The following is a 27,070-nucleotide window of genomic DNA, read 5'->3' as shown; positions in this document are numbered from 1 at the left end:
CTACAGAACACAGAAAAGTCAGACTGGTATATTACAGTGCTATTACTTCTCTTCCCTTTGTTTCAAAAAATATTATTAAATGTTTTTATTATAGCAAAGATATTCCCAAATGTTTGTCACCACCAAACCCTTTAATATGAATCTCACCGACAGCAGATTGTGTATACCTGCAATTCAGCTTTTAGTGGAATAAAAGTGCATGAAAAAGGTGCGTTACTGCAGAACCTCTGGTTAAAATTCATGTACATAAGTGAAAAATGGCTAGAGAACCTAATTAATGGTTACTATTGGAACTTCTGATTAATCTGCAGAATTGGATGTGGAATTGAAAACCGTCTGCTGTAACATACTGCAGAAACCATTGACTGAAAAATATGCAGCTATGAAATGAAATACCTTATTATGAAAAACATTATGTTTGACTGCCAAATGACAGGAAATATTGTCTGTGCTTTTAAAGTACTTCAAACATTAATATAGAAACCTGAGTTATGTATCAATTTCTAATTGCTTGAAAGAATAGTAAGGCAAAATTCTAGAGCAGCAGAAAAAATCACTTTTGCATGCCATTTTTTAACATTGCCGATCTCTGACTTGTGAGCTTAATTCTCTGACTAAAAATTGCCGTGTTGTCTTGATATTAAAAATCTCAGCAAAAACACCACTGAGAAAAAGAGAAAAGGCATTTGCAACAAGGGTAGCACACCCTAGCTTCAGCCGAAAATGTGAATTATATTTTATTTCAACAAACATCATTTAGCCTGATTTATCCACTTCCCTTCATGTAAAAAAAATTATATATATATATATATATATATATATATATATATATATATATATATATATATATATAAAAAAAGAAAAACACAGTTGATTGAACCCAGATAGAAGAGTGGATAGGACTGTGTATGTAAGGAACGGCACTGAGAATTTTTAACCAGTGTGAGCATTGCCTCACGAGCTGGGCATGGGAAATGGTGTCCAGTGTTCTACCTTGCAATGCAAATTCCCCCGATTTATTAGAACTCGCAGTTCATTACGCCTGATCGTACTTCAAATGTGGCGGGTAAAGGAGCATTTTACTTCTGTAAACCTAGACTGACTGCAGAAACCTGTTAAATATCGACTTTTTAAAACTGACATTAATTTCTGATTGTGAATTAAGTCTTGAAGGAAGATGCACTTGCGCGTGTTTTAGATAACAGCACAGCGCTACCAGGAGCCGGCGAGGAAAACCGGAAAGTCGAAAGAGGAGAAAGTCCGAGCAAGGGAAGCTGCCGCAGCGGAGACAAACAGGAAATAGCGGGGCGGTGCTGCCGCCCTCAGCCGAGCGGCACGTTCGAAAGGCGGCGGCGGCCATGGTGGAGGGCCCGGGCTGCGCGCTCTGCGCCGAGCGCCTGCGGGCGCGCCTGCGCCGGGGGCAGCGCGTGCGGGCCGCGCGGGGCGGCGGCGCGGTGAGGGCACAGGGACGGGGACGGGCACAGGGACGGGGACGGGCACAGGGACGGGGCGGGAGCTGCAGCGGCGCTGGCGGCCCGGCCACCGGGACAGGGCGCGGCAGCTGCCTCGGGCAGCGCGGCCCAGCGGTGTTGCTCGTGGGTGCCCGCGGTGGTGAAAGCCGCCAGTTGTGGGTGAGAGCCGGGCAGGAGCCGCTGGGCTGCCGCGCACGGGGCTGGCGGCCGGAGCTCCGAGCGGGGCGGTTGGTGCCCCCGCGCCGCGGATGCCGTGTCCGCGGGTGATGGTGGGTGTCATCCGCGAATGCTGTTTATTCTTCCTTGAAGTTGTGAAATGTTTTCAGCAACATAACAAGTCTCGGCAGGTCAGATGTGTAAAGGCGATGCTGAAGCTGTAGATACAGGAGAGTTGAGGAGTAATGAGGGAAAGATGAATTTCAAAATACCATGTTGCTCGAGGAAACGTTACATAAAAGGGAAATTATTACTAATCTTCCTTCTTCATAATCTTCTCAGTCTAGGCATATCCTAGATGCTCTTCAAGGTCCCTTCGAAACCAAACCATACTATGATTCTAATCTGTGTGAAACATGAGAAAGGTACATGTTGACCTTCAGAAAAGGGGCTTTTACTTCTATAATAATTTTTTAAAGCAATTTGGATTAGACCAAGTATTTAAATAAAGAGTGTGACATTTGCTTTCAGTGTGCACAGTATGTAATTTCCCTACCAGTTTGTATCCTTTCATTGACAGCATAGCTCACTAGTGTAAAGCTGCTGGGACTCGTGAGACCTTGTAGGAGATGTGTCAGTAAGCAGCCTTGGCTGATGAGTGTGTAGGTTCTGGCCTTTCTGGTTTTGATTACAGAGCTAGCTAAGGTATCTTTTTTTCTATGCCTCATTTTTGCTCACTTTTAAGAGATTGTATGTTGCTTGTGTCAGAAGTAAATATATTGGATGCCTCCAGGCAGAAAGTTGGGGAATTTTTACCCACTTTTAGTGTGTATAAAGCCATGTAGGAGTTTGTGATTAAGGCACAGTGAGATAGTACTTCAATGAAACAATTTAGGAAAGAATGTGGTTGAAAATACATCTGAGATATCTCTTAAGACTAGTCTTTTTAGGTTAATATCTTCCAGGACAGATTTTTGAAGAAAGGAGTTATTCTCCTAAGGTTTCAAAAAGAAACCTCACTCCCTCAAATAGATTCATTATCATCATTTTGTGCAGTAAAAGGAACCTCAGGGCAGCCTCTATTCATTGGAAAATGACCAGCCTATGGGTCTTGAACTTTTTAGATTTCATAGGCTGCTAACCATGGCCAAAGTTTGCCCACTGCTGATTACAGTGTTTATGAGAGTTTCTTCTATGATGACTGTAAGAGTTTGCCTCACACCAAAGAGATATGAATTTAGCTTCAAATATTTGAAAAGCCAAGCTAGTTTTCCATCTCAGTAATTTCTTATTCTGTTTTATTTTAAACAAACCTGAGTGGCTTAAAGTTAAAATACACTATTGCACAGCAACAGACTCCAATATTTTTATTGGAAAGTGTGAACTTACATGGGAGCAAAATTTTGCTTCATATTTTGATAGTAGACAAAGTAAGTGATGTTAGGCAAGAAATGTTTTCATTTTCTTACTTGACAGAATAATAACCATAAAACTCTCTAAATGAATATAATTTCAAGGTAATAATGCAGTGGGAGATTGCATAGAGAGTAGCTCTGAAATGTCACTAACTAGCAGAAGTCTGGCTGATTTGCCAGAGTTGCTTTCATACATATTTGCATTGAAATTGAGTGCTGCAGCTGAAGCACTGATATGTGTACCTGCCTTGCAGTCAGGGCTATGAGAACAGTGAATCTGCTGCTCACAGATTCTGTTGCTAGTCAGGGGGACTTTCACAGGCTGAGAAAAATGGGCTGGTAGAAAGTCAAGTTCTGCATTTGGAAAACTTTCAGAATCCTGCACTTGGAACAGAAGAGTGTCATGGAACAGCACAGTCTTGGCTGCTGCTCAGGTGGGAAATGGCTCTGGATCAAAAAAGGATCTTAGGGTCCTGTAAAAGCTGAGGCCATATTCCAAGAAGAGGGACAGCCCCATGCTGGGCTCTGCAGGTTGAGGAGAGTGATGCTTACTTCTGAGCAGCAATTGCAAGGCTGCACCCGAGCTTCCAACTCCTCAGCAATAATAAGATAATAACATACTAGAGTGAGTCCTCTGGTATGATTAGCAGGGTGAAGCACATGGTGCTCAAGAAGTTGACAGAACTGGGGTTTTATTGCTCTCCTCAGGTGCATGTAAGGAGGATATGGAGGAGACAGAGCTAGTCTCCTGTTGCTGTGCACAGCAGATGCAGGTGACAACAGGAAAAGTTCTCATTAGGTATTAAAATTTTCTCATTAGTTGGAAAAATTTTCCACCACAACAACAGTCAAGCCATGGAACAAGAGCACAAAGAGGCGGGAGTGTCCATCCCTGGAGCTGCTCTGAATGTGACTGGACAAGGCCCTGAGCTCCCTGTCCTCAGTGTATTCTGCTTCGACCAGGCATTTGGACTAGATAACCTGTAGACATCCCTTATAATTTCAATGTATTTTCATGTGCTAAGCAAGAAAATATGACTGCTTTAATCTCACATTTATCTTGTCCTCTAGTAGTGTCCTGCCTGCTGCTCACCTGCTTCTGAGATTAGACTTTAGACTAGTAGGAAGAGAGAGATATCTCTGTGGGCTCAGTGGAGGCTTTTCTGCAATACACAATGCACTATGCAAAATACTGCAAGGCTATTATCAACATTTGAAGAAGGATATAGATCTGCAAATGGCAGAATTGGCACTGACATGTTTTTAATATTCAAACTGTACCTGTTTATTTTACACCAGTCTGAAACTCTTATTATAAATTCATGACTTGAAGCAAAAGGCATAAAATTCTCTGATAAAAAATATGTATTGTTTCAGTTAGGAAAAAAATTGAGGTAAGTTATGATAGCATTAGCAATAGTGACTGCTTCCTGGGTAAATAGTTCCATTGTTTTTGGTAGAAGGCTTAAGGAGAAAATAGTTAATGTTGTCCAAGCTGGAAAAATTAGTTTGTACAGCTGCTTGCTGAATGTGTACTGGTGCTAGAATTAAAGCAGTATAAATTCTCTTTAATATTTGTGCGTGTACTCATTTTTCAGACTGCTGCAAGTAAAGAGAGAATCTCTGGTCATGATTTCCTTGTTGGACATGTTTACAGGGGTGTGGAGACATTGGGAAAGGAACTTTTTATGTATTTTGATCAAAAAGCTTTGAGGTAAGTGAGAAAAAGGCTTTCTATGCATATTTGGGGGGGGTCATCTTGACCTTGCTAATGGCACTTTCAGAAATTTGAAAGTGTTAGAAACTTCTCATCAGCCTCCCTGCAGTACAGGTGTACTGGATATAGTCACATGTTTAGATAATTTACTGCTTTACTCCAAGATTCAATGTAAAGGTGTCTGAAAAGGACAGTTATTTATTGACATGCTTTGTTTCAAACAGGAAGTTGCATTTTCTGAAGACAAAACAGTTATAATACATGCAGTGCATTCAGATCCCTGCAATATTGTGTATTGTAATCATTCTAAAGTCTTACCTTTTTACTTTAAAACAAATCATCAAATCATTACTACTAGTTCTCATTGAATAACATTTCCTAGGTTTAATTAGCATGCCTTTTATATGTTTAATTAAAAAGACTTCTATTTTGCCCTATTTCAGGACATCAAAGGTAATGAAACACTTTAGAATTAAATTTTATAAGTTTCTTAATGCTTTTGAGTGTAAACATGTAGTGATGATTCAATTTTTTTTTTCCTAGTCATGATCTGCGAAGGCACTAGAATAGCTAATAGTTGTGATTCTTAGAGTTTCTTTCAAACAGTATACTGGAGCTTGGTAAATGAAACCATCCGCTATTAAATTGAATAAAAAATAATTTTCTGGAAGCATTTAGTGCGTCACCATTTCTTAGCAAGATGCAAGAGTTTGATTTAAAAATAAATTTGCTTAGGTTTAAAAATAAGTTTGCCTAGTTAAGCCTGTGCAGTACTACTCATGATACTTGAGAATTGAAAATGGCTTTTGAAGATAGAAGTGATTGAAACAACTTTATCACCTGATCTGACTTGTAAGAAGAGTTTTGGAAAGACACAGGTTTTTAAGTAACTCATGGCATTATTTTTTTCATGTTTTAAAGAGTTAAGTTTAAGACTAGGCTTAATGACATGTTGTCTTAGCCCATCTGTAAATATTTAAAATGCCTGTCCTTCCTGAAATTTAAGAAGGCTAGGTTACTGGAAATAGAGACATTGCATATCTTTGGTCATTTGTGGAGCTTAATCTGTGAAATCTTCTTGTAACTACAAAATAATCCACTTTTTCTGATATACAGTGTATAGTAATAGGCATTCCCACTTATCCGATGTTTTTTAGGACTTGATTGTACCAGGTGAATTTGTAATAAATTAAATGTATGAGATAATAGACTTGTCCTTTGCTCAATCATGGCTCCTCGTAGAATATTTTATATAACTTAAGACCTCTTAAAGCATGACTAATCTCTAAAATGAACACTTGAAAGGGTCTGTTCTTCTACTTTGCCATCTGTGCATTTTTCAGTTTATTTCTTTTATTAATTTTTAATTGACTTGCAGGTTTTGCTGTGGTTGTAGGCTAAGAAAAGCAGAAAACAACATATGGCAAATACTAATTACGTTGTTTGTGACGTTACTGGATTTAGCTGCAATTTGATAACAGTGGTGGGAATATGGGGACTAAATAATTTCTTTTCATACCAGGTGATTTCTGCCTGATTTAATAGAAAAATTTCTGGTCAAGTGGCCTCATTTCTTTCAGCCTTCCTGAAAATTTAAGAATATGTGTTGGAAGATCAGCAGGTCAAGTGAAAAAAATTCTAAGTGTACCAGAAAATGGTGCTTCTGAATGGTCAGGTTTGATTTCTATATAATGTGTTATGAAGACTACACAACCAGCTATGTTTTGGAGGGATTTTTACTTGGGGAGCATTCTTTCTTCTTTGGGAATTGAGCATTCTGTAAGCTAAGTTTGTTGCTGTGTTACTGGTAATGACTACAATTTATGTACATACATACTGACTTGGTTAGGTAAGGTTCACAGCTCTAAAAATAGACTGGTGTAGTGCTTGGAAATGATAGTGAACTTAAAATACCTATAAAATATCTCTTTGTTTCCAAGGATTCACTTTGGTATGAATGGTTCCATGCACATTAATCCTGATGGAAGCAAAGACAGAAACGGAGCACAACCAATTTTGGAGATACAGCTTATGGAAGATACTGTTTGTTTTTGGGATGTGACAGTAGAATATAGGTAAAGCAGAAACTAATGAAACAGTTTATTTCTTTTTATAACATTCTTGTAAGCTAAATGAAAATTCATGTACAAATTGTTAAATGCTTGGATTCTATCAGGACAAAACTTTTTAAACATAGCATATTTATGGGTATGGTAATTTGAGTTTATTACTTTTTATCAGTGCTTACATACAGTTGAAGTAGTTCTATGCCGTAGTGTCAAGTGTGGAGTGGAAGTTGGATTTAATTCTATCCTTAGATCTGTATGCTTAAACCTATTGCTCTGTTAATTTATGTCCAAGTCTCATTTCTTAACAAGAGTAACAAACAACCTGTCATGATACTGGTTTCAAGTTTTTATGCTCCTGAGGCTGGGTTTTTATTTTTTTCTTTTTGGAAGCAAATTTTTATAATTGTTCTAATTTCCATTAAGCAGATGTTTATGCCCATTAGCACCGTACTTCACACTCCTAAAAAAAACACCAGAAAGCTTTATTTTAAAGTGATTGAGGCTCTTGAGTGGAAATGGGCATATAAATTCATGCAACATATATAAGTGTATGTAAAATTACAAACCACAAAATCTCATATAAGCCAATACTTTTTGTATAGTATTATTTTCAAATGAGTATGCTTATCCTAACAATATATATTTTAAAATATGAATATATATTTTTAAGATTTTGTAACTACTGTTAATAATCTACTACTGCATACATCTATTACATAATTATAATTTGGTTGGTTGGTTAGAGCACAGTGCTAATAATACCAGATTGTGGGTTTGATCCCCATTAGGGCCATTCACTTAAGAGCTGGACTTCATGATCCTTGTGGGAGCCTTCCAACTCAGAATATTCTGTGATTCTTTGAAATATATAATTATATTTTACGTACATATGCACACACACATAAATGTCATGTTGTAACTAGTGGACCATGTAACCCTACAGTTAGGTATGTTTGAGGGTCCTAACATAGGGGCTTTCCATCTTGGAAGTAGTTTTAAAGCAAGGAGCTGGCAAATATTTTGCAAGCTCATAGGAACAAAATGAGATGATTTCTTATATGTTGGACTAGATGCGTGTTCCATGCACCTATCATTGACGTGTTTTTGGAAGAGGTGTTTAATGGAATTTCTGTGCTGCTTCTTGTCACTAGTGTTATCATGGTTTCTGTTATCTGCATATAATATTCTACTTTGTGTTGTTTTTAAAACCACACTGCAATATTAGAATATATTTAAAATAAAAATTAATCTGTGTATTTTTCTCTTCCAGAAATGCAGCTGAGTGTGAGCAGAAAGTGAGGATGATGGAAAGTTTGGATGTCTGTTCTCCAAAGTTTAGCTTTTCAAGAGCAGAAAATGAGATTAAGCAGCAGAGCACCCGTATGCTGTGTGATGTGTTACTGGATCAAACAGTATTACCTGGAGTAGGAAATATCATAAAGAATGAAGCACTGTTTGATAGTGGTCTTCATCCAGCTCTTAAGGTGGGTGAATGTCTCAAGATGGTTTTTAAGGACACCAAAATATTAAGAATTTAAATACATGTTTATTTAATATTTTGTTTTCTTTTTACCTTTGCTTTGTCATCTGTAATTTCTTAAGTTATTGTTAGACACTAAATTAATGTTTTATCATTATAACTAGAGATTTTTGTGTTGGTACTCCTTGGAGCTGATTAACTTCCATATTTTAAGTCTGGCATCCTGTTATGCTACCATTAAACTGACAATCTATAAATAAGGGAAAGTGAAAAGTGCTTTTTTGTTGTTGGTTTTTTTTGGTGGTTTTTTTTTTTTTGGGTTTTTGTTCATTTACTACCCAAAATAGTTTGTGGTAGAGTTGATAATTTTTGCAGCTGCTTCTTCCACTTGTTATCCTGCTAGCTGGCATCAGTTGTTTTTTTCTACCATTGTTTATCATGCTTTTTCTGTTTTAAGATCCTCAAGCATGTGTTTTCAAACTGTGGTTGAGAAGATGATATTTGCAAAACAGAGATGACATAGGATGTAAATGGAAAGATTAGTAACTGAAAAGTTTTTTAAACAGTATTTTGAAAATTGTTCATAGGATCAATTTGAATTCTAATTTTATCAGTGATATGACAGAGAAAAAGAAAAATGTGATTTAAAATTTTGGATTTTTAAGAAAAATAAATTTGGTTGATGCATCTTATTGTGATGCTTTTGACTTGCATATTCTTCCTGACTATCTCTCAGAGGAAAGAGCCTCAGATGATAGGTCCTATTATGATCCATGAGGAAATTAGGAGGTATATGAGACTTGATAACTCTATTATTAATGTGATTATGAACTCTTTGGTCAATATAGAGCAAGACAACTGAAATTTCTACCACATGTTTTGCATGGTTGAGGCAAAGCATGTTGTTTAGCATGCAATTAGTGAGTTTTTCTATTATAGAATGTAAACATATGCTATTTTACTGAGATGATACATATAACACGAAGTCAGGGAATTATTACAATATGGAGAAAAGCAACTCCACATCAGTGTTCAAAGTGCACCTGCCTCATAGGTCGTTTTTTGCCTTTGTCCCTTAGCATCGTAATATTCTAAAAATCATTCTTGTCTTTCTTACAGGTTTGCCAGCTGAGAGATGAGCATATACGTCACTTGGTGAAAATGACACGTGATTTTACCCTGCTTTTTTATAAGGTATTGTCACATATTTCAGGAAAACTTTCAAAATGTTACTCTGGCATGTTTAGCTGTGTGTGATCATCTGGTGAAAATGGTATAAAGATCCAACAAAGCAAGTGTTTCCATGAATAGGAGTATTGGCTTGTGTGGTCTTTATTATTTGTGAATTGACAGATGATGGAAAGGTAGGGAGAGTCAAGATTGTCAAAATATGCGCAGTTTGGCCAGAAAGACTTGCACAGATGTTGCCTGAGGGCCAGTTCAGTCTTTCTGTTCATGTGCTGTTGTGCCAGTCTGAACATGTCAGAATTGATGTAGGCTAAGCAGAAAGTTACATGTAAGGTAACATAAAGATTACTCTTCAGAATGGGAACTAGAGATTATCCCAGGGAAGTACGAATGTATTTGATGTGGCTTCCTATATAAAACTTGAAATACCGATTAAATTTATTTGACTAAATAGTTTGCAACTTCTTACAACTTTTTTTTCCTAACTGAAATGATGGTTTTGTTTGATAAAGTGAAATAAATTACAATTTCTCCCTACTGCTATAACTTCAGTAGGATTTAATTTCTTCCTGTATAAACTCCATAATTCATGGTGCTCTTTAGCTTTCCACAATAGAAAAAGAGAGAATTTGACCTAATTCTTTTATGTTTTGTTTCTTTAAACTGCATACAAAATAATGACCAGCAATAGTGACGTATAGTGCCGTTTTTGTCTTTCTCTTGATATTCATGAAAGGCAAGGAGCTAGCAGTGCTAAAAAAGAACTTTTTTGGTGAGTGAGGGCACCTAGCAATTCTAAAATCATAAAGGCTAAAACTAATTTGTTTAATAGTCTGCTTCAATGTCTACCTTCCCTCAACCCACTAAAGAGTACTTTGGTTTGTTGGTAGGGAAATGTTTTCATTTTCTGAACTTCATAGTGAAGTCTGCCAGTAAAGAGACTTCTAGCAACTAATACTCAGAAATTTAAAGGCTTTTGGACTGTAAACAAGTTAGACTTTGTTTAGCCAATTTGAACACTTCTGTAGTTCACACTTGGCAAGTACTCACCAGTCAAGTACTTTTAAGAGGGCTAGCCTCTTCTTCCATCTTAGAGACATAAAGAAAATATGTTAATGAGGGATAGTGCTTGAATTTTTTAATAGACTGTTATAGATTGTTTGCCGTCATCATGCTGTATCATTGCAGATGCAAAGATGAAGAATCTTGTTTGTGTAAAAAGCTGTTGCTTTTGTTTTGTTTTTGCATAACTGAATGGGAAAAAAGCTACTTACAAGAAACTGACTGAAAGCCTTGAGGAGGCAGCTGTGAATATTCATGCAAATATATATTAGTAATTCCTCCTGATTGAATTACTAGTTTGTACTGGCACAAGAATTCTCTTTCAGCAAGACTGATGAATAAGAGCACAGTAGAAGCAATGTACTGTGCTCAAAGACACCTGTGTTTTGGGAGAACTCCAAGGGTTTTCATATGTTATGGAGCTAGAGCTAGTGAACTCTGCCAGAGCTGTGCTGGTATTACTTGGCCAGCTGTGGTGTCGTTTGAACTGAGCCCAAGGATTTGCAACTGTAGGGCAGAAACTTGTGTGGCTCTGCAGAGTTGGCTGCATCTCTACTGGGCACTTCTTGTTTGGATTTATTTTTTGCCACTTCTAGCTATAGTGCGCTATGTTGACTTCATGGGTGTTTTGGGAATTGTATCATGAAATGTGCCTGCCAGCTGTCTGGAGGCTTTTCAGGTCACTGCCCTTGGGCTTGTTCTATACTTAATTTAATACAGCTTTCTGCCAGAATCTGGGGAGCTCACCATAGTGCCAAGTTGCTTTTCACGAGCCAGGTTCTCTGGCATGGCCAGGGCCACAGTGAAGCTGAGCAGCTTTACTGGGCACTATCCAACATTTACAGAATCTTGGGAATATTTCTGCATTGCACAGTTCTTTAAGTTTTGGGAAGGCTTATTGACCCAGATTGTAGCATCACATCTGAGCTGCGCTATGTTTTTGGCTCTTTTGGGGGTGAGAGAAGGCAGTGTTTGTTTTGTGGTTTGATTTGTTTTCTATGCTGCATTGATTGGAGCTCTAGCTCTTCGAGAAGACTCCTGCAGGTGTCAGGTTAAGTATCGGAAATCAGGCGACGCCAGCTCAGGGAAGAAATAATGATGTCTGGCTCCAGATAAAAGGCTGAATGATCTGCTTTATTAAAACTATACTATATTGCATTAATATACTGTTTAAAGAGATGCTATTCTACATACTTCTTACTTACCTAACAAACTTGTGACTTCTCTGCTGAGAGTCTAGACACAGCTGGATCTGATTAGTCGTTGTACCCAAACAACCTTCACCAGAATCCAATCAAGCAATCACTTCAGATAAACAATCTCCACACCAAATTCCACATGGGGAAAACAAAGGAGCGGAAATAAAGATTGTTTTCTCTTCTTCTCTCTGTGCTTCTCCTGAGAGACAGAATTATGTCTCTCTATCCAGAGAGTGTGAATGTCACAAAGACTACTGGTGCTGAATCAGAGCTAGCTGGTCCAGCTGAACTCAGAGTTTCTAGCATGTATTTGCTTGCAATCTTGCTAGTATGCTTTTTTTTTTTTCTGTGTTTTATTTCATTATGTGGAGAATTACAGACACTGTTATACCTGATTTGTCAATTCTTTACATAAAATAATGTGAAATACAGGGATAGCCTTTATTAGTGTCTCTCTTAAATATCTTCACCTACTCATTGAGTTGACAGTTTATGTAGGGCTTTCTATTTTCAGTCTCACGTAAAATTGCTCCTGAGTCTTTAACTTGGGTTTTAAACACGTTCTGTTTTAGTGCCGCAAAACGGGCTCTCCGCTATACCGACACTACAAAGTGTACAAGCGCCCAGCATGCAGGGAGTGCAGTGGCAGCATCACCGTGTGTCGTTTGGGAGACCACAACAGGATGACTTACTTCTGCTCTCGATGTCAAAAGGCAGATCCCCAGCTTGTCAATCTTAGGTATGATGGTAACATGGTGACATTTCTAAGCAACTCAAAGGGCTGTTACAGTAAGAGGACACTCCCTTTGAAATAGAATGGGTCTCTATGCATTTTATAGCTAAATTAACTATGCCAAACAAAACCAGATCTTGCAAAAAAAAAAAAAAAGTTGTGGCTATTGGTATTTAAAAATGGTTAGAAGGTTTGATTCTTTGCTACTATTCTTTTCAGAGGTGTCATCTATTATGAAGCAGCTATTACTCTAATCAAATGTAGGAATTACAGAACAATTCAGAGTACTGAGATTTATTCACTGAAACTTAAGTCACCGGAGAAGTCACCCTTTGTTGTTGGTGTTATCAATATAAAGGGCACGGATGTTTCCACACAACTGAGTTGAATACCATGAAGTAGGAATTCGTCTTTCTTTTTGCAGGATAGCCCCATCAGTCCTGGCATATCTAGATAGCTGTGCATCTGTGCAATTTTCTTCTGGATATAGACTTACACCAATGATAAGTAAAACTTCAGTAAATTCAGAGTGCAGCAAATATTTTAGGGGCTTAGTACTCTTTCTTCCTCCTCATTGGATTTTAAAAGCTTTTGCTATAGGTGTGCTACAGAGGCACTTTCAGTTCCACATAAATTGTGCTAGCAGCAGCTTTCCTCCTTTTATTTCAGGAAAGCAGAAAGTGCATTTGATATCACAAAGGGTCAAAAGGTAAAAGTTCCAAAAGTACCTTATTCAGACTTAGGCATCTGTTATTCTTGAAAATTTTCATCTGAGGCGTCAGATTTCTGCCTTTATACTCTCTGTCAGTCTAATGTAAGATGCTGTTTCACTTTGCAACTTTGCCTCGTTAGTGTGTGTGTGTGTATATATATGTTTTAGATAAGATTTAAGAACCCACGAATCCTCTCCTACCTCCAAGCTTCTTTCAAGACTTAGATGGCTGAAGGGATTTTGCTTAAAGCTTAAAAAATTGCCTTTGAGTACAGATCAAATATCGAAATTTCCAGCATGGAAGATAAATATTTCACAAGCTGATAACCCAAATCTGCTCTATTTTCAGAAAGTAATAATAAGAAGTATTTTGCAGAAGTGTAGGAAGACAGCATTCTTCTGTTGAGTCAGATAACTAGAAAACAATGCCAGGAAAAGAATCTTTGTTTTCTAGAACAAGTAGTGATTTAGTGATTTTTGTTGTACTTCTAAATAAACAATTAAGGAGTGCTGTATTTAAGTGAAAAACTTGGTAGTGGTAGCTATAAAATAGAAAGATGGTTTCTTGTTTTGTCCTTATCCTAATGGTCAGTTTTGTTTTCTACTGCTCTCTTCAATTTTACAGTAACTGTTACCATATAAAATTATATATAGCTCAAATAATTTATTTGCCATTCCAGGCTTTTCCCATTTAAAGAGTGGAAGGGGCCCATGTGATTAGACTGACTTACTACAAATCATAAACTGTAGATCATAAACCCAGTGGTTCTTGGGTCAAGTCAAATAGCTTATGATTTTGCTCAACTGAAAAAAAAAAAATTAGAAAATACCGATTATAAAATTAGCCCATCAAATTTAAATGTACCTAGAATTTAAAAATTGACCTTACCTCACATATTTCATAAATTGGGAAAGGGTGTGGGGGGTATAATGACAGGAAAGATGACCCAGGGGAACAACATAGAATTAAATTCTCAAACATGATACACTGAATATATTCACTCTAGTAATGCATTTTTTGATAACCAAGTAGAACAATTGATCTAATAATGTGAAAATACCCATTTTAACACTTGCAGTTCAGCTGGTTTGTTTGCTAGCCACTGTATTTTGATGAATGGTGCTGTAATGTCTGTTCTGCCTCTTATCAGCACAGACCCTTTGGTGTGTCAGTAGTTCTCATTATCCTCCTTAGTTTTCCTGTTGTGGAAGATGTGGTAGGTAATGGATATCTCTACCATTATCTTAGAACTCTAGCCTCTTACAGAAAGTGATCATTATGGAAAAAGTGAAGGGTCAAAAGAGTGTCACAACAGTGCCCAACTACAGCATTTGCATTATTGATTGAAGTGCTTAAATTCTTAGGCTTAATAAAAGTCTCAAAATGTCCACATTTCCACAACAACTATGTAAAAAAACGCTTGACAACCTATCAACCGTAAGTGGGATAATATCATAGCACTTAGAAATATACGTACACTGATGTTTCTCCCCTCTCAGCCCCTAAATTATCAGGCTAGCCCAGAGATCTGAGGCTTTGAGGGGAGGAATATCAGGAGATGGCAAAGATTTCTAAAAGAGGCTCTTACCCCAATATATGATGGTGCAGCTCTCTTTATTCTGTGATGTCCATGGGGAGAGCGGGGCAAAAAGAGGACGAACAGGAAATGTTTGGTTAATCTAGGCTTTGGACAGGGAGGGCTTCTTGGCTCTCTGCCAGCCCTGTCAGGGCAGGAAGGAGGGGTCCAGGGTTATCTGATCAGAGTCACAGGGATCCCTGGGAATGGGGAACAGAACGCCCATGAGCACAATGTAACAATACACAACTTACTGAACAGGTAAGTTCAAGTTACATTTAACATGCTGTCAGAGTTTTGATACTATGACAGGAGTATCCCTTGGTAACAGGAAGCTGTAAAAGGAGTAACTATGATTCTAAATCAGTCTACCAACATACGAGGTTATAATGTACAGGAAAATAAATAAAACTAAATCTTTAGTGTTATCTGGAGTATCTTTGTCTCAGAAGTCACAGCTAGGTTTCTTAATTCTGACCAGGTTCCTACATTTTAAAAGGCTTTCCAGCAAGTGGTGACTTTCTAACTTTTAAAGCTTTCAGTGCTTTTGGCTGTTACGATAAAAATTGGACTTATGTGTAGCATTCAAATGAGAACAAAAAAAAATTATTTGTTAGACTGTGTGATTTCTGCACTTCATCTTCTAAACAGTTCTTCATCCAGTAATGCATTTATTAGCAAGTGTTGTGTACAAGAGATGGGGGAAAGCCTTTAAACAGTCTTCCTTTCACACCAAGATTTTTGCTGCAGTACTTGGAAATAATAGGGGATCTGAGACACTTGGGGCATCGTCCTGGAGAGTACATCAGTTAATAATTAACTTTCTGTCAGTTTTCTGTTTAAATATTTTTGTTTTACTTCTGCAGCATCTGGAAAGATTTGCCCTTGAGGTAAAGAAAAGAAAATTCAAACTTGAACAGTGACATGCTGTCCAAGCTGCGATAGGAGGCTTAACACTGCATACGGCTTCTTCTCTAGCCCCTGCCTCCCTGCACAGAGTGGTGTAAGGCAATTTGTAGAGGGAACCTCACAAAACATTAACGTCATTCTTTTGTTTCACAGCAAACTGCCAGCTAGAAACAGCCTAATTGGCTGGGCATATGGCAGGGGGTCATGTTCTAATGAACATGTAGCTCGGAAATCTGAAGAGGAGTGGACATGTTTGTGCTGCACCCTAATAAACAAGCCTTCTGCTGAAATTTGTGATGCCTGTTTGACTTCAAGACCTGAAGGTACCTGAAGGGTTGTCTGGCATCTGTATTGGGAAAGAGGGGAGGTCTATGATTTTGGTGTAGTTTTTATGTAGAAGTGTCTCATTGTGAATCATATATATATAACTAGCCAACCTGAAGTCAGATTTTGAGGAAATCTTACACAGACACTATGGAAACTGTCTTGTTTTAAACCCTCTAAGTGTCATCTTCCAACCTGGTGTGCAGGTGGGATTCTATAGATAAGTGTCTCCAGTGACCCTTTGTTTTTACTGGGGTAAGGAGTGAGAAAAGTCTTCATTCTTTCAACTCTCCTTAAAATCCTTCAAAGTTTGCAATTTAACTCTGAATTAGAAATCATCAAAGGTCATAAAATTACCTGTCCTTCTTTCATGTGAACAAAATCAGTATATTTTAGTACCCTTTCCTAAAAGGATGCCAGGTTTCTCTGGGGCTACTTTCTTTTGCCTTCAAGTTCAGAGTAAAAATGATTCTGAACTTCTTACCTCAATTTATTGTTTGTCTCTTGTTGGAGCTTTTAATGCTGCTATCTACATGAAATATTGCTTCGTTGCTTAATCATTTTATGTCTGGAGTGATGTGAGGAAAACCCTTGTTTGGCACTAGGTATAGTTCATTTTCTCAGGTCAGGAATCAATAAAAGTATATCTTCATGCCTTACATGACAGTTGTTGGCAACACAGGCTAATCTTGCATAATTCTTCTGCCAAATCAGCACCAGAAACTTGAAAATGTTGATCTGCTCACAGAATAAGATTTACCAACTAACATTTATCCTGGAATTAATCCTGTCAGCTGGCCTTTATAATATATGATACTATATATTATATATATATAATATATTATCATATATTATAAAGGCCAGCTGACAGTATGTGTACAAAGGCTTTAAGCTTTGAAACAAAATCTTGTTCCTTCTCCTGCACTTCTGAGTTTTACTTGTTTAGTTCTATGCAACTACTGAAATCAGGTGTGGAATTTGAGGCTGTCTTGATGGAATACTGTTGGGAAATATTTTTTAAAAAAATAAGACTTTATCTTTGCATAGGAGTGGTATTTGAGATTTTTTTTTTTTTCAAATACAGGTTTGCTTACCCCTTTTTGTTAATCCTTAAGAGTCTTTCTCCTCTCAGTTGGTTCAGTTTGTTTTTTATGTTGTTTCTAAAATTACCTACTGTCAGAAGAAAAGTTTGAATTTTTGAGGATGGAATACTTCAACTGTAAAATTAGCTGTTGGCTTTACAGCCAAAATAATTCAGTCTGTAGACAGATAATTATTTACCATTACATTGCAATTTCCATGCTCCTTTGCTAAGTACAAGGCCAAGCTACTACTATTCTTTCTTAAAAAGTCTGAATGAAACAAGTATGTTTCACCATGCAGTAGTGGCAAAATGGAAGGTGCTTGGAAACAAGTAATGTTCCAAGTCAAATGTATAGATTCTTACTTTGTTTCTGAGTGAGAATGCCTTTGGAGAGAGTGCGCCCTCGTGTATGTCTCATCTACCCATGTTCTGCTTAATTACCTCTTCTTTGTATGGAATGCACTGGATATGGTAGAAAAGGAAGGACTCTATAGTTTCACAGCTACCTAAAAAGACTGCACATAGGATGCCATTAGGTTTTCACCCTTTTCTCAGGAAAGGGATTACCTACAGACTGCTTATGTATTAAATTTGCATTAATAAACTATTCCCATTCTTTTGAAATTATCGTTGCCATCTAGAAGGGCCTCTGAATCTGTGGAGAAGCTGTCATTTATACCACAAAGCAAATGTCTGAACTGCTTTCTTCTGAAAAGCCTCTTACAGTAACCAAGTTTGGATGAACATAAATTTGGGAAAGGATGGGAACTTTGAAAACAATAGAAACCCCAAAGTCTGATTTTTCCTTTTTGTGTCAATACTAAAGTTATATTTCAAAAATGGATAATGCATCGCTGCTTGGAGGTACTATACTCTGTGATCTCCCATTAATGGGGTTATGAAAGGTTATTTTGAAAATTTTAAATTTAATGCTTGTGTTTGGATCAAATTAAATTTTTATATTTAATTGTCCAATAGCTTTCATTTACATAGTACTATTAATTGATCCTACTCAAGCAATGCTATCTTGAAACACATGTTTGACATGATTCTAAGAGTGCATGATTTTTTTTTTTTATTGTAAGAAATTTTGTACTCTTTTCTAATTTGTGACAGGTTTTGAGATGGTGCTGAAAATTTACTCTTTCATTCTCCACATGACAGCTTACAAATACAGATCAGAAATATACAGTAGCATTCTATGCAGCTGGAGTATAACTAAAAACTTTTTTCCTTAGTTCCAAAGATGGAGAGTTTCGAAGATTCTGCAGCCTTTAACACAAACTTAATGAAGTACCCTTGTAATGATTTCAGAAAACCAAGCACAGAAATAAAGATCAATAGGAAGACTGCATTTGGAACTACAACTCTTGTCTTAACAGATCTTGGTAACAAAACTGTTCTTAGAAATGATATCCAGGTATCTGGTGGACACTCTCAGTGTGTTTTTCCAAAAAGCAATTGTAAACAGATCCAAAGCAATGCCTGCCAGTCAGGAGGAAGAAAAGACAAGGACTGCTCAACACCTGTAACTGCCCTGCCTTTGTCCTCCTGTCAGCAGCCTGTCTCTTTCAAACACATACAGAAGAAACAGAAAACTGATCATGTACCTTCGGTTCACCCATATAATACAGCAATCAGGTATGCATTCTAAAATGAAAGCAAGTCTTCATAATCCCATAAACCACCTTTATTCTTAAAGATTAATTGAATACTGTGCTGCTTGATTCAGACAGTGTTGTCTTTGGATTTCTGCCAGAGGTAACTTATTCTAGGCTAACTATAATTTAATTCATATTTCAAAATCACTGAATTACCTAGGCTGTCACTAGAAAAGTCCTGATTTTGGCATTTAGCCAGTGCTGCTGTAAGCTAAACAGCTGTTCATAGCTCAGCTATTCCTGTTGAATAAGCCAGTCTAGTTTTAATAGGTCAAGCACTTTTCTACCTAAGGAGTTGTCTGATCTTAGCACTGTAGTTGCTATTTGCTTAGACAGACCTTGAAATCAGTGTGAAAGATTACAAAAGGAAGCTATCTGGATGAATATATTCTAATTAAAGTTATTTGTCAACTATCAGGTTTCTGCATTCTTCCATGAGCGGAAGCTCTGTACAGTTAGCTTGATGAGCTTCCCATCACTGTTTTTATTCTTCTCTCCTCATTCTGTATATAACCACTTAAATGCTCTACCCATACTTTTATTTACAGAGCCCTGTTCAGACACATCCGTTGCCTAGTTAAGAGAAATGTGAGAATCTATGAGGGTTGTCACAGAAAAGTTGGGCAGATAGTAACAGCAGTAATGGGAGTGCAAGGTAGATGTCACTTACAATGGTAAATTATGCAGGCTGAATGTGAAATATTGATGATGTGTTACAAAATCCTTTGTCATGTGTCTGTTCTGAAATACAGAAATTACTTCTTACATTGCTGAAGCACCAGTTTTGAAACGATCTCGCTGACTAGCCAGGCTAGACAGAATGAATACAATTCCTCCTCATGGTCACAGTACAGACTGAGGAACTGAGGCTGTAGGCAGGATAATTGAGAATACAGAGGACTGTAAACAAGAAATGAGATAGTATCAATCATGACTACAGGTTGTTGTAGCAAGTCATCAACTGAAATGCTTTTTTTATAGTATTTTCTTAAACAACCAAAAACAACAAAAGCAAAAAAATCTGTTGGTTATTTTTATCTTGTGTTTTAATGAGGTGTTGAAATAAAACTGGTGTCTGCAGGACTGCAATCTTCCAGACACAGAAGACAACATAAAAATCCTAAGCTGAGAACTTGACCAGAATGAATTAATATTTTCTTTTTTCATTAAGGTTACATTACTGCTTTTCTGCTCTATAAATATATTGGAAAGATAGATTTCAGAGGATTAATCTTTTTCATGTTACTATTTTTAAATGAAACCTTGTGTATTGCAGATAGTCAGAAATTGTCTCAATCATGAGGAAGCAGGAAACTTTATCCCATTCAAAGAATTCTGTTCTATCCCATCATCTGGATTATTTCTTGTCCAAATGTGATTTGGAGCATTACTATGATTTTTCAGTAAAGAGGGTGGGAGTCTTTTCTGTGAAGCATACAAATATCTTCAGACTGGAGTAATTAGTGGTATTGGTCTTTTTCCCACTGAGAGCAGAATACTATTTTAGAACATGTCAGAATTTGAGGTGGGCAGTATAACATCGGTAGTAATATTTATTTTGTTTCATACATGAATTTAAGTACTTCAAATTAATTTAAGACATGGTGGGGAAAACAGGTATAATACCTCAAGGAAAGCACACAGTTGTGTCTGTTCACAACTTGCAATCGTTCAGCTTTAAAGGCACAATAGGGTGCACTAGAGAAGCAAGTCCTTTGTCTGTCACTGTGTGCAAAAGTACACTGGGTGAGCTATTGTAATGGTAGAAGAGAGTTCTTTGGCTGGCAATTCCTTTTAAATTATGCAGAAGTCATTTTGTAACCTGTCATTACAGCGCACCTCAAAGTAATGTGACAGATGATACTGGGATGTTGAGCATGGGGCATCCTCGGTGCACTAAACACAGACGTCTCTGCAGCCTCAGAGTTGTGAGAAAGGATGGAGAAAACAAGGGAAGGCAGTTTTACTGCTGCTCTCTCTCCAGGGAAACTCGGTGTGAATACTTTCAAGTATGTATAAGACTTCAGGACCTGTTTTTATAATCAGTGCTTGTTCCTGCAATCTCCTTGGCCCAGTGACCTGTCAATCATGGACAGATATATTCCATTTAAAGTTTGACATAAATACTCTTGCACATTGAATTGAAACTTAGAGCATAATAACAGCTATTGAACTTAACAGTTTTAGTTACTTCTCTTAGTGTTGAGATGGCACCTGCTTGTGCAAATGCTCTTAGTCTACTTCTGAGTGGTGTGAAACGGATGTATAAGAGAAATACTGGTTTGAGGGGACATGTACAAGTTCAGATCAGCTTCTTCCTGAAAGGACTATAAGAAACTAGATCTAATTGTCAGCAATGTTTCTGGCTAACCAAAATCCTGAGCCTTTTAGGATGATAATTCTGTAATCTGCCTGGACAAACCCCTCTCACTGCTGCACTGATACCTAACAGGACCTTCCTAGGTCCGATTGGTGGCCTCTGCTCCTTGCTATGGATGTAGGTGTCTATCAGGTGGTTAATAGATGAACTCAAGACAGTAATGCCTAAATTTGAAAAAAAAAAAAAATGCTAACATAATTTCAAGTTACACCAGTCAAAGTGCGTGCAGTTGCAGTTGATGTTAAAGAAAAATCTAAAAAGTGTTCACAAAAGAGATAAAATAAATCTAAGTACTAGGAAGGATTTCTTTCATGGCACCCTCTGTAGATCTTTTTCTGTTGTCAATTTTAAAATAAGGAATTCATAGCCATCACATGTGCCTGAAACCTGTTTCTTTGGCAGTGGGCTGACTTGGATTTTCCATTTTGTAACCATGGCAAGCGATGTGTTATGAAGACTGTGTTGAAGATTGGTCCCAATAATGGAAAGAACTTTTTTTGTGTGCCCTCTTGTGAAGGAAAAACAGTGTGGCTTCTTCCAATGGGCAGAAAATGGGCCAGGTATGCAGATTCTTCCATGATGCTCATGTTACAATTACCTGTTCTTCAGGATGTCTTAAGTGCACAGAACATTTGTAGTAAATTCAGTTTTGTTCTTTTTCCCTGTTCACTCATTAACTAGTAAAAGATCTCCAATGTAAAGAACATATCTAGAAGGAGTAATTTTACATAGTCCTATAAAAATCAAACACTTCTTCTGTGCAGCTTACAATTTTGAAATAAACATTTAGCTTGCAACATACTGTGACGTATTATTGTATTTCTAATAAAAAATTGCACTGTTTCCTCTAATGTATTGTTTTAAGTTTTCATGTATTGTTTTAAATGTTCGTGTATTGTTTTAAATTTTCTTAAGTGTAAACTTTTATTTAACAAAAGTGAATAAAAAGAATATACTTTATTAAATACCACTTTGTGCTTAAGATGCAAAAGCAACAAACTGTACAACTCAGATGTTACAACAGTTGACTGACCTTGCTTAGATTTGGAAAATGACAAAAAGCTTCCCTAAAACAAATAACATGACTCTTTGGTTTTCTAAATTACATATTCTAAATCCACATCTTAATGTTTTCTTCTAGTTGCTACTGAACATTTTTCACCCACTCCATATGTAATAGATAATAAAATCTTACCTCCAAGATACTTAAAACTCAGTTTGTATTTGTTGGTTTTACCAAAATTTGCTGAAGCAAGGGGTAAATAGAATACGCCAAGCTATCAAATCAGAAGCAGAAATCTTCTAATCTTTAGAAAGTGTACTATAGATACTGAGGAAAATGACACTAATGAAATGGTCATACATCATTCAGCTTCATACATCATTCAATTGCAACCAGTTTTTAGTTAAAAATAATGGGAAATAGTATTGCTTCCCAGCAAAATATGTGGGATGAAGTACATTTAAAAGCACCTTACAAATGGTTCTTTTATCTGTGTAAATACTTGTGGTTTTTTGTTTTATGGAGAACTTGCTTTTCTTGAGAACATTGTATAACTTTATTCCAGTTAAATCTTCCAATTAAATCATGATTCAAGGAAAACTTTTATTCTTTTCCTAAGCATCACAAATTCAGAGGCTTTTTTTCTTCCTCTTTTCAGTAGCCTTTGATACCTTTGGAATCTTTCAAAACTTTCCTTACATGAAGAAAATTTTTTTAAATCAGATTGTAGAAACTATAATCTTTATGTTGCTTAGTGGCCTCTTTCCAAATAACATACCTCTTTTCATGAGGTACAGAACTCCACCTGAGAACAAAACAATCTACTTCACATGGTGAAGACTTATTTTTCCATTGCCGTCTCTTTCTGTGATGGTTCTTGTTGCAATGATATGTTGCTGCTAGCTTGTGCTTATACATCTAAATCTTTAAAATTGCAATCTCACTGGTTACTCACTTGTATTTGTACAATTCATTATGGTGATAAAGTGTTTGATTATTTTTAAATTGTACATGCTTTTGGATGTCTGGGACAGGGATTAATCTTCAGCAGTTCAGTTAAAGTTGAAAAATAAAAAAGAAATACAACCATTTCTGATTACTTGCCTTCTATGAATGTTAGGATTTCTCTGAAGCTGGAAGTTAAATTAATTTTTCAAACTTTAACACATGAAAAATAAGAGTTGGGCTTTTACATATTTTTTTTTGCTTACTAGCAAGACAAGAAGTGAATATCTGTTTAAATAAAATATATACAAGTTTTAAAGGATTAAGTGCTTTTATTAGCTACTACAATCACTTTACTTTTTCTCTTCCTGTATTTCTTGAATATGTTGTATATGGTATATTTGTACCAGCCTAATTTTGCTATATACGCTAGCTGTGTAATGTCACAAGGTGAGGAACAGCAGACAGGGAAATCAAAGGGCAAGGACACTCTGAGCTTACCACAGTGAACTAGCATATGAAGGAATCTCACATGTTTACACTTAAAGAAAGTAGGAAACGAAACAAGAGACTGAATTCTAATTCATTAGATTCCTCTGCAAACCTTACTGCTTTTGCTGGCACTGCTTTTTAAATTCTTTTTTTTTTTTTTCTCTTCTTTCTTTGTCCCTTGGAGACAATGGCACTTTGTAGCTTGTTTAACAAGGTCTGGCTGATAGCTGGTTATAACAAGTTTTGCCCAAAAAAAAGCTGGCAACAAAACTTATCTTGGAATATATCCACACTCAACCTTTCAAAAAGAAACTGCAACCAAGTGTGCAAAATCAGATAAAAGTCATGATTTTTGGCTTTTATTCTAGTAGTTTACAAATGTGTTTTTATTTTTTCACATTGATTCATCTATCACAGTGCAAGTGATGGAACCCACTTCTTTCAGATCTGGCTTACACATTTTAATGGCTTGTATAGCACACAATGAACTGTGAAGGCTAAAAAGACTAACAAGATCTAGGTTGAAAGAGGGAGCTGTTTTTCACAAAGATTTTCTGTAATTTCTATTCCTAATGAAAGCCAATGTAAATTTTTTAGAAAAGAAATGTAAAGCTTTTAGAAAAATACAGCCCTTTCTAAAGGCCTTTCTAAAATACACCCCTTTCTAGGGTTCTGACATTTTTGTTACTTTGGCCTTTACCCAAACACAACCAAGAAAAATGGGAGTATTACCTAACAGCCTACAGGAGGCTGTTAGGAATGACAGGCTCACATAAGCCCCTTTGACTGGATGATTTCTAAAATGAGGTGCTGATGACAGTTCTGTAATAAAAAGGAGACTTCCAGTAAAGCTGACTTCTAAGTACTCTTGTGTATAACTTTTAGAGAGCTTTTTTCAGACGTTAATGCTACATGGTGATAGCATGACTCATAATAGAAACTGCCTTTTACCTTAAGCTGAAAACATGTTTTATATACCACAAAATAACCTGAAAAAGCCCCTGAACTCAGCTGAGATGCTATACTAAACAGGTTTTAGAGGATCAAATCAAGGTCACACAAGTTGTGGAGTAAAAATTTTAAACTCAGAAAATACTAATGCCAAATGCCATAAGCAGTTTCTGCTTTATAAGTAGCACTTTCATTACTATTACAGTTTAAGTAAGTTTAGGGAGAGCATTCCCTTCAGACTGAAATTAATATTTATTTTCCAATAGGTCCCATTTGGTTTAGAATCAACAGATTTTATGCCTGGTTTCATGCCTTTAAATCCTTATTTTAAATAGTTTTTTAACCAGGTACTTGTTAAAGACAGGCATGCCATGTGATGTCAATACAAATTCAGCAAATAAATGACTAGAATACTACTTATTAATTCACTGAGGTAGCACTAAATTTACACTGAAAATATGCACTCAAGTTTTGGGATGTGACTATGTCACGACTGTGACTACAGACCTTTACAATTATACAGCTATTCTGTATCCACTTTCCTACATAAAAAGGTGTTAGTTCTCACTTGTTTTTCTGGAATGGAAACTTACATAAGAGTCATTTAGCTCAATGATGGAAAGAGACTTTCAAAGAAGCAGAGGACACCTTCCTTAATATCTGTATGAATGCTGATCATTAGTGGCTAAGCATCTTTCACATGAAATCAAAAGGTATTGTAAAGTCTTTAACAGACTTCACAGCAAACTGTGAAAATTCTAGGAGATTTAAAATTCTTTTCAATGCCTCTTCTTGTACCTTTTGCACTTTCTGCAATTCAGCTTGCTGATGATAGGCAGAGTTTATCATCCAGTGTAACTTAATATTCTGCACATCTGTTTTTATTTCTCTGATGCCTGAAAGGTTGTTTATTATGTCAAATTTTTACTTGAATATTCAAAACATACATTCAAAATTAATTTAGAATTGTATAGCAATGCACTATAATTTATATTTGTGGAACAACAAAATAAAAGCCAATCTAAGGAGAGAACCCAACAAATTATTTTCCATATGAAAGCTTATTAAAAATGCATCAAGCACATTTACAGGTGAGCAGAATTCAGAGTGTACACAGTATTGTCTAAACACAGTTAGTGCTTTAGTTATTTAACTTACTAAATTGCCACTGCTGTAAAAAGTGCAAGTCCCTGCAGAGTTTGTATGCTTTATAATTTTTTATTATAAAATCAGCTTCAAACAATATGACTGTCTTTCAGCAATTAGCCACGTGATATGATCATACTATGAAAAGGTGCTAACACTACTCATCTTTTAATACTAAGGTTTTAGGTGTATCTTCTTAACAGAGAGATGGCAGAGTAAAGAGCAGAGTCTTGACTCTGAGCAGCTGAGCCTGACTTAAAGGTGGTATGAACTGCGTAGTTAGGAACACTGAAGGGGAAATTGAAGCAAGAGTTCCTCTGTTTTGGCAGAGGAGAAAGCCCATGTGACTGGTTCAGCTACTTACGGAGCTGAAATTTAAGTCAGACACTAAAAGCCTGTGTGGTCTAAATAATCATCCACCATACACTTCTGTAGCAAACGTGGATTTAGATTTTTCTTCTGTCTGTTTTCTTTAAACATAACTTCTTTTGTTCTATCACAGTACTCATGATGACAGTGACAGTATCATTTGATGTGCAAAAAATCCTTCATCATTTATTAGAGACAAGGACACTGCAGTATGGAAGAGACCACCTGCAACAGGGTAAACTGAGAAACACATTTTAAGCTTTATTCAAAAATCAATGCACAGGGATCATCAGCTTTGTTCCCCATCCCCAGTTAAGCAGCATTTGCAAATTGTTTTTTGCTAGCTGACTTTTGAAAAGTATAATATTGGCTTAGGCTAACATTATTTCAAACCTAAGGCAATGGCAATATCCATTAAGAACAACCACAGAAAAAAATAATGCATAACCTCTCATAAAAATAATTCAGACTACATTTCTCAACTATAAATAATTCTATACCAGCAAAACCACATAGGTTTTAACAAAAAAGAAACAAAATCCAAGCATTTTTAAATTCATTAAATGTGTTCTAGAACTTCAGGATGACCTAAACATAAAAATAAAAATTTTGAAATGTCTTTAGAAAAACACTGAAGTTACAAGATCTCTATAAACAAACTAAAATTTAAACTTCAATTTTAAATCTAGACTACATTTGAAGAGCAACTCTGCAATATAAAAGTTAAACTCATTACTATAGTAATGCTGCTGAGCCTGTGGAAGTGAAAAATACATTTAACCAAAGTTCCACTCAAGGCAAAGATGGTGGGCTGTTGGGAAATTTCTTAAGGATGGTCCTTTCACATGAAGTGGTCTTGAATGTAACTGTGTAACTTTCTTTGATTATAACTGAGAAATAACATTTAAGTCAATACTTGGCCTTGTAGAGGATAAAAGTAAAAAATACACTCAACACTAAAATGCACAAACAAGCTTAAAATCCATTTGTATGAACAAGCAATTAGAAAAATAATGCACTTGCTTT

The 27,070-nt window shown here is 36.5% G+C and overlaps 1 protein-coding gene across 1 annotated transcript in view; it reads left to right on the top strand.

The window, feature by feature from the left end:
* The first annotated feature begins 1,282 nt into the window (after positions 1-1,282).
* NEIL3 (nei like DNA glycosylase 3) overlaps positions 1,283-27,070 on the top strand; it is a 28,290-nt gene continuing 2,502 nt past the window's right edge. The window contains 12 exon segments of the mRNA XM_030271307.4: positions 1,283-1,454; positions 4,642-4,757; positions 6,701-6,835; positions 8,100-8,313; positions 9,429-9,503; positions 12,331-12,497; positions 15,843-16,012; positions 18,336-18,738; positions 20,593-20,767; positions 21,541-21,630; positions 21,632-21,698; positions 26,178-26,279. Coding sequence (XP_030127167.4) covers positions 1,359-1,454; positions 4,642-4,757; positions 6,701-6,835; positions 8,100-8,313; positions 9,429-9,503; positions 12,331-12,497; positions 15,843-16,012; positions 18,336-18,738; positions 20,593-20,767; positions 21,541-21,630; positions 21,632-21,698; positions 26,178-26,279 — 1,810 coding nt within the window. The 5' untranslated portion in view covers positions 1,283-1,358.

Source organism: Taeniopygia guttata, chromosome 4 (assembly GCF_048771995.1).
Source record: "Taeniopygia guttata chromosome 4, bTaeGut7.mat, whole genome shotgun sequence".
Classification (NCBI taxonomy): domain Eukaryota; kingdom Metazoa; phylum Chordata; class Aves; order Passeriformes; family Estrildidae; genus Taeniopygia; species Taeniopygia guttata.
The sequence above is the reverse complement of the archived record's forward strand: the minus strand, read 5'-3'. Positions and strand labels throughout refer to the sequence as shown.